Source organism: Danio aesculapii, chromosome 21, assembly GCF_903798145.1.
Source record: "Danio aesculapii chromosome 21, fDanAes4.1, whole genome shotgun sequence".
In the NCBI taxonomy this organism is placed as follows: domain Eukaryota; kingdom Metazoa; phylum Chordata; class Actinopteri; order Cypriniformes; family Danionidae; genus Danio; species Danio aesculapii.
In genome coordinates, this window is record NC_079455.1 from 36,433,568 (window position 1) to 36,445,853 (window position 12,286).

Sequence of the window (12,286 nt, forward strand, 5' to 3'; positions counted from 1 at the left end):
TGTCCCCCATTGAACACAAAAATAAAAGTGATTTTAGGTTTCTATTTTAGAAGTAAAATCTGCTTTTCTATTGATGCTAAAAAGAAGCTGATTGATGCAACATTTATGTCGATATTTGACTACGGTGACGTTATCTATATGCATGCTTCATCTAAGAGTCTGCATGCATTGTATACTGTTTACCACGGTGCACTAAGATCTATAACTAATTTCAAATCGCTTACTCCTCATTGTGTATACAAGGGTAGGTTGGTCTGCTTTGTCCATTCGTAGGCTCAAGCATTGGCATATCTTTGTTTACAAATCTATATTGGGTTTGCTCCCTTCATATCTCGAGAACTACATTTGCAAAAAAAAAAAAAAACTGTCCTTAGCTATGGCCTTCAGTCACAGGATATTTATTGATCATTTATCCTAAAGTGCGGACTGAGATGGGGAAAAAAGGCTTTTAAATACGCAGCACCTTTTACATGGAATAATCTACAAAGTTGCAGTTAAAAAATGTATTTCACTTAATGGTTAAAAAAAAAAAGAGTATAAATGATTTAGAAGTTGAAACACAGGCTTGTAGATGTTTTGAATACGGTAGTTTGTTTGTCAAGGTGTGATTAATGTTAACTATTAATTGTTTTTTGTCTGTTAGACCCATTTGACTTGTATAATGCCTAATCTTGGCCAGGACGCTCTTGTAAAAGTTTTTTTTTTTTTTTTTTTAATCTCAATATGTCTTTTCTGGTAAAATAAAGGTTGGTATAATAATAATATTAATAATATATTTTATTTTAAGAAACATTTCAAATATTTTGGAACAGTGGCTTTTGATGTGGAGGGTCATTTTCTGCTGGAGATACTGTGGCCCTAAAAACTAAATAAAATAGTTGCAAAAAACAAAACAAAAAGAAAACTCTACATATGAATGTAGGAATGGTATATCAGAAAATTCTGGCGGTTTTAAAACCTTGACTTTTCCAAACCACAGTAAACCTTGAAACAGGTTATTGTCCCATGCCTACACCCACACATCAACCTTAATAACTAAGCCATTGCCTGTAACCACTGAAGTTAATTCCTCTTCTTCCACTCCATCCAGCTGTTTTGTTTTGTTTTGTAGCTAAGAGAATGAGAAAAAAGCCTTTTTAACATTTCTGACTTGAAAATTAAGGTTACATCTTTTAGCTTTAAAATGACTTCGCCTGTTTTTCCATGACATCAGAATGTGTTAATGTAAATGGGTGATTGGTAATGAGTTGTTTTTAAACTTTCAAAATTATATTATAAAGGATTATATAACAAATGTTTGCATATCTTTTTAAAAGACACTGTTAAAATATCAATTTCTTCTAAATATGACCTTTTAGATAATTTCACATCCATTTCTAATCATTTATCTTTTCCACTTTATCATTTACCCTTATTATTATTCATACATAATACATTCACACTTCATAACCAAAAAAGAGAGCATTTTATATGAATGTAGATTATAATATGAGCTTTCAACATGCAAATAGATCTAACATGATTTACGGCATTTTCTCATGGGGTTGTCCATCTTTTTGAAGCTTCTATGGGTTTCTAATATTTTCATATTTGATTCATGCACAAGTCGTGTGACAGCCGTGTAAATTTCAGCACCAAGACTGCTTCATACATTCACTCTTTAGGTGACTGTTAAGATTTACTTGTTATATTTGATTGCCTTTTAAGGGAAATGTAATCAATCTGTATAGAATTTTCATACAAACAAAGGCTATGTAAGTAAGTCTTTTTGCTGTTGCTGTTTTCAATTAAATTAACCCCTTTGTGTTATGAAGTCATATAATGTTAGATTCAATTTTCTATTCATTTGCTTATCTATTGTGTTGTACAAAATGACTCATGGTAATTTTTTGTATTTAATATACAAATGTTTCTGTTTTATGTAATTGTGTGGAATTGAACAGTTTAACTCTAAAAATTGGCATTCGGTCTGATTTGGCTTCTTTCTTGCTGTTGCTCACAGCTTTCATAGTTTGTGTATTTGAACTGAGAAACACAGAAAAGATGAATGACTCCACAGTGAACTTCACTTTACCTGAAGTCTCTGGAGAGAACAGCCTGGACCTTTATCTGTACGGCATTAATTTTCTGTTCGGTTTTCCAACACACTCCTATGTTGTATGGCTCATTATTACAGGAACACAAAGTGGAGTTGCATCAGAGTTCTTCAATCTCAACCTGTCTGTTTGTGAGATTGGTGTCTGTCTGAGTTGTTTTCTGTTTATACTTGGTGGTTGCTTTGCGTTTTCACATCTGGGAACATTAACGTGGTTTTTATTAGGACTAATCGTCACCGGTCGTCCTCTGTTTCAGTGCCTGATGTGTGTTGAGCGTTACCTGGCAGTTGTTCATCCTGTAACCTTTCTGAAGTGCAAACCTCTCAGATATAGAGTGATCTGCTGTGTTATCGTCTGGATTATTATTCTTAGCTCTTGTTTGTGTAGTATGCTTGGCGTAATCTTACGTTTTAATTTTGTATATACATGGTTCTTATTCCCTCAGTTCGTCCTCTTCCTCTCCATCCAGTTGTTTTGTCTTGTGGCTGTTCTCAGAGCTCTGAAGCAGTCAGGTCCAGGAGAGAGAGCGAGAGAGAAAGAGGAAAACCACATGAAGAGAAGAGCGTTTCATCTTATTCTAATAACTTCTCTGACAATGTGTGTTATATATTTTCCGTTCATAATCTTTGGGCTCACTGTTATTCTTTTACAACAATTTATGGGGGGATTTTTTTCTTTTGGCTTTACATGTTATATGCTTGGTGGTTTTGTTCAGCCTGTTCTTTACATGCACAGAGCTGGAAAACTCTTCTGTCTTTGCTGTCCATAAAACTTTTAATTGTTATGTAATCATAAAAAAGGTTGCTGCGATCAAATCTTAGTTATGTAGCATATGGGAACGCACAAAACTATACAAACTTTATATATTTTAGTTGGAAAAATTCAGTTGGAACAAATTTGTATCTTAATTTTAATGTTGTTTGACATTTTAATGAAGAATGACATTTAATTTGAGATGAATAAAGTGTGTAAGGACAAAGTTTGCTATGCTTTTGTGACCAAACACAAACTGTTTTGTGAAATCAAATAATAGGCCTAATATAAATCAAATAAATATGATAATATTGAATAATATCTTGTTGTTAATTTTATGGTCAAAAATACGCTTATATTAAACCCTCAGATATAGAGTGATCTGCTGTGTTGTGGCCTGGATATTCACTCTCGGCTTCTGCTTGTGTATTTGTGGTTCTTCTCAACTCTGTTCCTCTTCTTCAGTTGTTTTGTCTTGTGGCTGAGCGAAAGAGAGAGAACAAGAAAAATCACACGAAGAGAAGAGCGTTTCATCTCATTTTGATAACTACTGTGAGCATCATAGTTATGTATGGACCTTTTCTATGGCAAGAATTTAGCTATTTTAAGACATTTTATTAATGAACTTTTGTTTATTTTAGTTTCATTAGTTTTGTACTGGGTGCTTTTGTTCAGCCTGTTCTTTATTTGCTTAGAGCTAGTAAAAAACATCAAACTGTAAATTCGCTAACCTGATTCCATCAAGTAGGATTCACCATATTCCTGAATTTAAAATCTATGTTGATACTGAAAGAACATTCCAATCAGCCAATCAGAATTAAGGGATACGTTTACCGTTTATGTTAATTTAGGCTTACGTTTAGATTTATTCACTTCTACATGATTGTTATCTAACTATTATTCCCCTCTGATTTTGGGAATAATTTACAGTTATGGTTGGGTTTAGAGGTAGGGAATCGTTATGGATTACATTTTCCAACAAAACTGATGTTCCATGATCAACATAGATGTTAATCCAGGATCGCATCGTACTTGGAAAAATCATGATGTGCCTGTAAATTACTGTGTGTGAATGAGTTGCACTTGTGCAGGCCAGTGTTTTTTTTTTGTTTGTTTGTTTTGTTTTTTTAGACTTATTTTTAACCTTTCAAAATTATATTATTTACAATTATAAAGCCTTAGAATTGACAACTTGAAAGAGAGTTTCATTTTAAAACTCACAACACCTGTTAAAATGTACAATTCTCTTAATTTCTTTTAGATATGACCTTTTAAATCTTTTTCACCTCTATTTCTAATCATACATTTTTTTATGTTGTTGTCATATAGCCTTAATATTGTGTGATGTAATGACTGTACATAATACATTCAACCTTCATAAACCAAAAAAAAAATAAAATTTTGTATTGACTTAAAGGGGTGGTCCGCTAGAATATCACGTTTTTAGTTGATGTGTAATGTAGCTATGTGAACATAAACAACATCTCTGAATGTAATATGCTCAAAGTTCAATGCAAAGGGAGATATTGGCTGCTTCTCAATTTCAAGAACGCAGAGGACGGACTTGCGTTCTTGTGGAGACCAGTCTTGCAAGGTCACCTTGGAAGAACGAACTCTGGAGACTGTAAAAACACAGAACGTGTCCTCTGAGAAATTCTTCCTGATGGTCACAGGACCGTCACGCATCTTTAACCAAAAATGATTTAAACATTACAGCATTCATACAGCAATTTATAGTTTTTTGCCTTTTCACAGTATATACTATGCATAAAGACTTTACAAATATACTTTGCACAATATAAATAAAACAGATTTTAATACGAATTTCAGCTAATAAACACCCTTAATGTGTTTATGCCTTTATTAATATTTTCATGGTAATGTTTACTTTCACTGTTTTAGGGAAACTCCTAAGATAAAGAAGTTGTATCTCTGAACTTTAATAATAATTCTAAATAAAATGCTGCGCTTCCTACCTCCAGTCGCAATGCCTTCTGGGACTTCTAGAGCAAGTTCAGTGCTCAAGTCTGCATCCATACGTCCTCGATACCAAGAACACCTCTGGGAACTTTCATGCGTCCTCCGTTCTTGCGGTCTTGAGTATTGAAACTGAACTTTGGCAGTTGAGGATGACGTTACATGAGAACACGAGGACGCAAGATTGCTGAAGAACGCATATTGAGAAACGGAGTTAGCTTAGCAAAGCCTACAGCGAACGAATTTTAGGGACTACATAAAAAAAAAAAAAATATATATATATATATATAGCTAGCATTTGACAAAGGACAGCTTCCACAATCTCTTCCAGTTCAGTGCTGGATTCGACTAAACTCCTCAAAGGAGCAGCTCCAACAAGCAGAAGCTGTGGATTGTGAGCCACAACATGTAAGTATTTTTAATGTGTTAAAATTGATCTATGACATGCATAGTATAGCATTAACGGTATGTTTTAGCAAGGACGTAAACAAGGTTGTAAACAATGGGAAATGCTGTTAGGCACCGTTAACAATTTAGCTACAAATTCATATTTATCAGTCAAAATGCTTTAAACACCCACAATCTTCAGCAGCACTGCAGTGTCTCTCTATGTGGATGCTTTTCCTGCATTCATACATCTCAGATAATGAACTCATTGAAGACATGTGAACGTTTCATATTACTTAAACATGCTTATTCCGAATATATGTGAAAGACATGTAATGTGTTGAGTTAGGAAAAAAAATACAGGATATCTTGCCTAACTCGTGTTGCAGCAGAAAAATCAATCTAAGCTCACACGGGCTGTATTCCACATCTTGTCTGTCTGTCACTGTATATTACAGAAAAACAACTTAACCCGAGCATCAGAGAAAAATAAAAATAAACATCAGTCCCGCACACATGCAGTTCTTATGTTACATGTATTTACAGAACCCCCCCCCCCCCCCCCACACACACACACACACACACACACACACATACATAAAATGGCAATTCTCTCTTAAAGAAGCCACACCCTATTTTCACTTGTTAAAGACACTTGTCAGCTTTTATTTTAGAGATCAGGCATGAGGTTCATACTTTTAATTTTCTGTGTGATTAAGGCTCAAACAGATACTGCTAACAGCTACTCTGATTGACACTTTTTACACAGCAGAATCAAAGCTTGTTTTGTGGAGGTGTGACGCTTTTCTGGTGACGTGGAGCCGATCCGCTAATCACAGCACATTATGTTAGCTGACTAATCAGAGTCTCTTGAGGCCGGACCTTTCAGAGGAACTAGGAAATATGACAGTTGTTTTCATGTTAGCTGAGTAGCTGTATATAATTAAAGTAAGATCTATGAAAAAATAACATGATTTTCTACAAATGAAGCATGAACACACATTGCTTTGCATCTTTTAAACACAACCAAGCCTTCAATTAATTCTGGAGCACTCCTTTAAATTATATTGTTAGCAACATGCAAATAGATCTAATATGATTTACTCGATTTTTCTCATGGGGCTTGACATTATTTTTATTATTTTCATATCTGGTTCACGCACATACATTCTTGTGACAGCAGTGTATAATGCAGCACAAAGATGTGCAGACGTTCACTCGGTAGGCGACTGTTGGGATTTACTTGCTGTGTGTGATAGATTTAAAAACTCGTGAAAAGTAGAAAAGCCATTTAAGGGAAAAATAATGAATCTGTGTAGAATTTCCATATTACAAACATAGGCTATGTAAGTAAAACAGTCTTTTTGTTGATGCAATTTTCAGTTAAAATAACTTTCACATTAGAAAGTCCCATAATGTTGATTTTATTTTTCTATTCAGTTGCTTATGTAATGTGTTGTACAAAATAACTCATTATATACATGGATATTTTATATTTAATATCCAAATGTTTGTATTATAATTGTGTGGAATTGTACAGTTTGAAAACCTTTACATTTTTTAGTTATTCACTCTGATTTGACTTCTCTCTTCCTGTCGCTCACAGCTTTCATATTTTTTTCACATATTTTTTGTCATTTTTGAACTGCGAAGACAAACGCAGAGAGGATGAGTAACTCTACAGTGAACTTCACCTCACCTGAAGCCTCTACAAACAAATTTGGTTCAGAGAACAGCCTGGACCTTTATCTGTACAGCATCAATGTGCTGTTTGGTTTTCCGACACACTCCTATGTTTTATGGCTCATCATCACTGGAACTAAAAGTGGAGTTGCATCAGAGTTCTTCAACCTCAACCTGTCTGTTTGTGAGATTGGTGTCTGTTTGAATTGTTTGCTGTTTATACTTAGTAGTTGCTTTGCACTTTCACATCTGGGAACATCAATATGGTTTTTATTAGGACTAATCGTCACTGGTCGTCCTCTGTTCCAGTGTCTGATGTGTGTTGAGCGTTACCTGGCAGTAGTTCATCCTGTAACCTTTCTGAAGTACAAACCGCTCAGATATAGAGTGATCTGCTGTGGTGTTGTCTGGATTATTATTATTGGTTCTTGTTTGTGCGGCATGTTTTGTTTTATGTTAAATTATGTTTTTGTATATACTTGGTTCTTCTCCCCACAGTTTCTCATCCTCCTCTCCATCCAGTTGTTTTGTCTTGTGGCTGTTCTCAGAACTCTGAAGCAGTCAGGACCAGGAGAGAGAGCGAGAGAGAAAGAGGAAAACCACATGAAGAGAAGAGCTTTTTATCTTATTCTGATTACTACTCTGACAATGTGTGTTATATACATCCCAATGATAATCTATGGGATCTCTGTTATTGTGACGTCAAAATTAATTAAGGGACTTTTTTCCTTTGGTTTTATTTGTTATGTGTTTGGTGGTTTTGTTCAGCCTGTTGTTTACCTGCACAGAGTCGGAAAACTCTCCTGTCTTTGCTGGCCGTAAATCATGTAGTTATTCATGTTTGTTTGATATAGTTGGCTAACTGCTAAAGCATAACTGCCTTAATCCTTCGTGGCATAGACTCAACAAGGTGCTGGAAATATTCCTCAGAGATTTTGGTCCATTTTGACATGATAGGGTCACGCAGTTGCTGCAGATTTGTCATCTGCACATCCATAATGTAAATCTCCTGTTCCACCACATCCCAAAGGTGCTCTATTAGATTGAGTTCTGGTTATTGTGGAGGACATTTGAGTACAGTGAACTCATTGTCATGTTCAAGAAACCAGTCAGAGATGATTCGCGCTTTATGACATGGTGCGTTATCCTGCTGGAAGTAACCATCAGAAGATGAGTACACTGTGGTCATAAAGGGAGAGACATGGTCAGTAACAATACTCAGGTAGGCTGTGGCATAGATACAATGCTCATTTGGTACTAATGGGCCCAAAGTGTGCCAAGAAAATATTCCCCACACCATTACACCACCACCAGCAGCAGCCTGAAGCATTGATACAAGACAGTATGGATCCATGCTTTCATATTGTTGACACCAAATTCTAACCCTACCGTTAAATTGTTGCAGCAGAAATCGAGACTCGTCAGACCAGGAAACGTTTTTACAATCTTCTATTGTCCAATTTTGGTGAGCCTGTGTGAATTGTAGCCTCAGTTTCCTATTCTGAGCTGACTGGAATGGCACCCGGTGTGGTCTTCTGCTGCTGTAGCCCATCCGCCTCAAGGTTGGACTTGTTGTGCATTCAGAGATGCTCTTTTGCATACCTCAGTTGTAACGAGTGGTTATTTGAGTAACTGTTGCCTTTCTGTCAGCTCAAACCAGTCTGCATTCTTCTCTGAACTCTGGCATCAACAAGGCATTTGCGCCCACAGAACTGCCGCTCACTGGATATTTTCTCTTTTTCTGACCATTCTTTGTAAACCTTTGAGATGGTTGTGCGTGAAAATCCCAGTAGATCATCAGTTTCAGAAATACTCAGCACAGCCTGTCTGGCACCAACAACCACGCCATGTTTAAAGTCACTTAAATCACCTTCCTTCCCCATTCTAATGCTTGGTTTGAACTGCAGCAGATCACCTTGACCATGTCTACATGCCTAAATACATTGAGTTTCTGCCATGTGAACATATATATCGCAAATTTGCGCTAACGAGCAATTGGACAGGTGTACCTAATAAAGTTGGTAATGAGTGTGTATATATAGATTATATATAAAGAGAGAGTTCAAATTAGGCATGGGTATACTGTCGTTTGGAAAAAGTCAAGGTTTTAGTCAAGCTTCTCCACTGAAGACATCCATTAGCCTACATAATGAATTTTGTTTGTGTTCAAAGGGAACAAAGTTTTAGATTTTTCAGGGTGTCTGCAGGGTTTTAAAAAGTATTAAATTTACTGAAATATGCTGTCGTGAGTCTTTTAAACGGGTCTTAATTTTCACTAATTGTCCATGTAAAGCTATGGCTAATCTGTAAAAACAACTTTTAATTTTAATGGGGCAATTAAAAAAAAATCCTTTGGTTATTACTGAACATTATTAGCGTTTTGCCATGTGAAAGTCTGTATTTCATTCATAATGGTCTTAAAATGTTATGAATTTGATGTGATGAAGTCTGCAGAAGCCCTGTTTTTACCCAGACATTTAAAAAGAATATATTATAGAGCAGTAATCACAATACCGTGAAACAGTGATATTTTTATGCAAGGTTATCATACCGTCAAAATCTTATACCCGCCTATGCCTAGTTCAAATCAATATTATTATTATTATTATTATTATTATTATTAATATTAATTAAAAAATCCCAAATGTCACTTACTGAGATGTGTTTTATATATTATACATTATAGTTTTAATAACTAATTTATTTAGTCTTTGCTACTGTTGTCAGTACATGCTATTTTTCTACCTATTATGCCTGATGCTAGTATTCAGCTTAAAGGTCAATTTAAAGACTAGGGGCTCTGCAGGGCGCAAAAGCATTAAGGGTGTATCTGAATCCACTTTTGCTATTTTAAGAACAGTAAAATGTGGCGCATGGTCTAACAGTGTCTGAATGAGTTATGGTTGTGTTTTGAGAATAAACCAATCAGAGTCTAATCTACCATTACCCTTTAAGAGTCAGTTGCTTTTTTACATGGTGGACTTTGTAAGTGGAAAAACTGAACGCTTCAAAACAGTTAAGAAAACAGTTAAACAGCATCTGCAGCAAGAGGATAGCATGCCTCCATTCGGCCTTTACTTTCACTTTCTTTCGTGTATAAGGAAAGGGTGTTGTACGCTCTCCACTGAAGACATCCATTAGCCTACATAATGAATTTTGTTTGTTAAGTGCAACGATCAAAACCATTTCTAAATTGAGGTTCTAATTTCAAGCAAACGAATAAATGAACAATAATAACGAAGTGTGGTCAAAAAACTGAGTTATATGCAAAGACATGTATTATGCCCCATATAGTCCAAAACCTGACAGGTGGACAAATCTAAGCTTGTTTTTAACAAAACAAATATAAACATGCATATAACAAATAATACTGCTAATAATAATAACATTATACAAAAGCAAACTGTCATGAGTAAACTGAAAGCCCCCTGAAAACATGTCTTGCGCCTTATTGCGCTAGGTGTATGATAGGGCGCTAGGTTGTGTTAACTAGAGAAGTTTGTATAATTATGCAAGTTATTGGATAACAGTGCTTTGTTCTGTAGACAACTGGAAAAATATAAAACTCTTATAATGTTGATCTTAATTTATTTTAACTGCTTTTACTCCAGCTAAAATAAATTAAATCCCAGAGGAAAATGATATATAATATTATTGGAAATACTGTGAACATGTCCTTGCTCTGTTAAACATCACCTGGGAAATGTGATAGGAGAGCTAATAATGTTGACTTTGTAATATTTATCACTTTGCATAGCAGATGTGTTGCACCTGTGCAGCCCAGTTGTAGATTTATGAAGGTTATTTGAGATGACTGTTTTTTTAAACTGTCAAAAGCACATTACATAACACATTTATTTTTGGTGAATAAATGTAAAACAAATGTTGCATTGTCAAAATGAATAAAGCTAAATCTCAAGTTAAAGTTAGAACAAAAGTATGCATTATTGTGCAACGAGATGTACTGTAATCCGGATTGAATTATTATTTAAAAAAACTGTCAATTTTATGCATTAATATAAATTTATTTATTGATCTTTATATAATATCTGATGTTTTATGTGATGCACATGCAGTATATATTCTGGTGATTACCAAAGTCCATCCACCAGTCTGTCATTATACAACATGAAGCTTGTGCTCCATACGGATGTGCTCAGGACTATTTTTCTTCGCAAGACCTGTGTACCATCAAGAGCCAAAGGTATTAGGATTATTTTGCCTGTATAGGAGTTGTTTTTGTTTTCTGATTCTAATCTGAAAGGCATTTATCTCTCTAAATTCCTGTAGATCACACTTGCGTCATCATTAATAATTCATTTGTGATTTCCTGAGCTGAGAGGATGAATTTCACCACAGCGCAATCATCTTCAAACTCCACAACTTGTTCGACTGGTCTACCAAATACTCAGCATATGTGTATGCTATCCGTCAACTTAATTGTCGGTCTTCCTACACACTCCTATATTATATGGCTCATCATCACAGGAAGTGGACTTACTTCAGAATTCTTCATCCTTAATGTCTCCTTGTGTGACGTCTTTGTTGGCTATACTTGATGCTCATCTTATGTTTTCACATCTCAAAACATTGATACAGTTCCTAGTTGGACTCGTGATTACTGGTCATCCTCTGTTTCAGTGTCTGATGTGTGTTGAGCGTTACCTTGCAGTGGTTCATCCTGTAACCTTTCTGAAGTACAAACCGCTCAGATATAGACTGATCTGCTCTGCTGTGACCTAGATGATCACTCTTGGCTCCTGCTTGTGCTGCATGTTTATTATGCATATACTTCATATTTATACATAGTTTTTCTCTGCACAGTTCCTCTGCTTCATCTCTATTCAGTTGTTTTGTCTTGTGGCTGTTCTCAGAGCTCTGAAGCAGTCAGGACCAGGAGAGAGAGCAAGAGAGAAAGAGGAAAACCACACAAAGAGAAGAGCGTTTTATATTATTCTGATAACTACTCTGACAATGTGTGTTAAATACATCCCACAGATCATCTATGGGCTCTCTGTTATTCTGTATCGATTTATTAAGGAACGTTATTCTTTTAGTTTTATTAGTTATATGCTTGGTGGATTTGTTCAGCCTGTTCTTTACCTGCACAGAGCTGGAAAACTCTCCTGTTTAACTGTCCATAAAACAATTTAGCGAGATTCACCATTAACATGTTTGTAACTGATTAACCAAATTTGCCTATTTGATTAAGTTTCTTTAACCCTGAAACTCAATTACACATTTAGGTTAATACATATGAATTAGTTTATTTAGTTTATTATTAGTTTATTATATTATTAGTTTATTATACATATTAATTTTGATTCAGTTTTTCTACAATTCAGCCAATTATATTTGCAAGGTCAGGAGAGAAGCGTAAAGGCGGACAC

The 12,286-nt window shown here is 35.2% G+C and overlaps 2 protein-coding genes across 2 annotated transcripts; both read left to right on the forward strand.

Annotated features, from left to right (window-relative positions):
• The first annotated feature begins 2,043 nt into the window (after positions 1 to 2,043).
• LOC130214263 (uracil nucleotide/cysteinyl leukotriene receptor-like) lies at positions 2,044 to 2,865 on the forward strand. The gene has a single exon (XM_056445861.1). The coding sequence runs from the start codon at positions 2,044 to 2,046 to the stop codon at positions 2,863 to 2,865; it is 822 nt and encodes a 273-aa protein (XP_056301836.1).
• A 4,016-nt stretch (positions 2,866 to 6,881) lies between these two features.
• LOC130214264 (uracil nucleotide/cysteinyl leukotriene receptor-like) lies at positions 6,882 to 7,718 on the forward strand. The gene has a single exon (XM_056445862.1). The coding sequence runs from the start codon at positions 6,882 to 6,884 to the stop codon at positions 7,716 to 7,718; it is 837 nt and encodes a 278-aa protein (XP_056301837.1).
• The last annotated feature ends 4,568 nt before the right edge of the window (positions 7,719 to 12,286 follow it).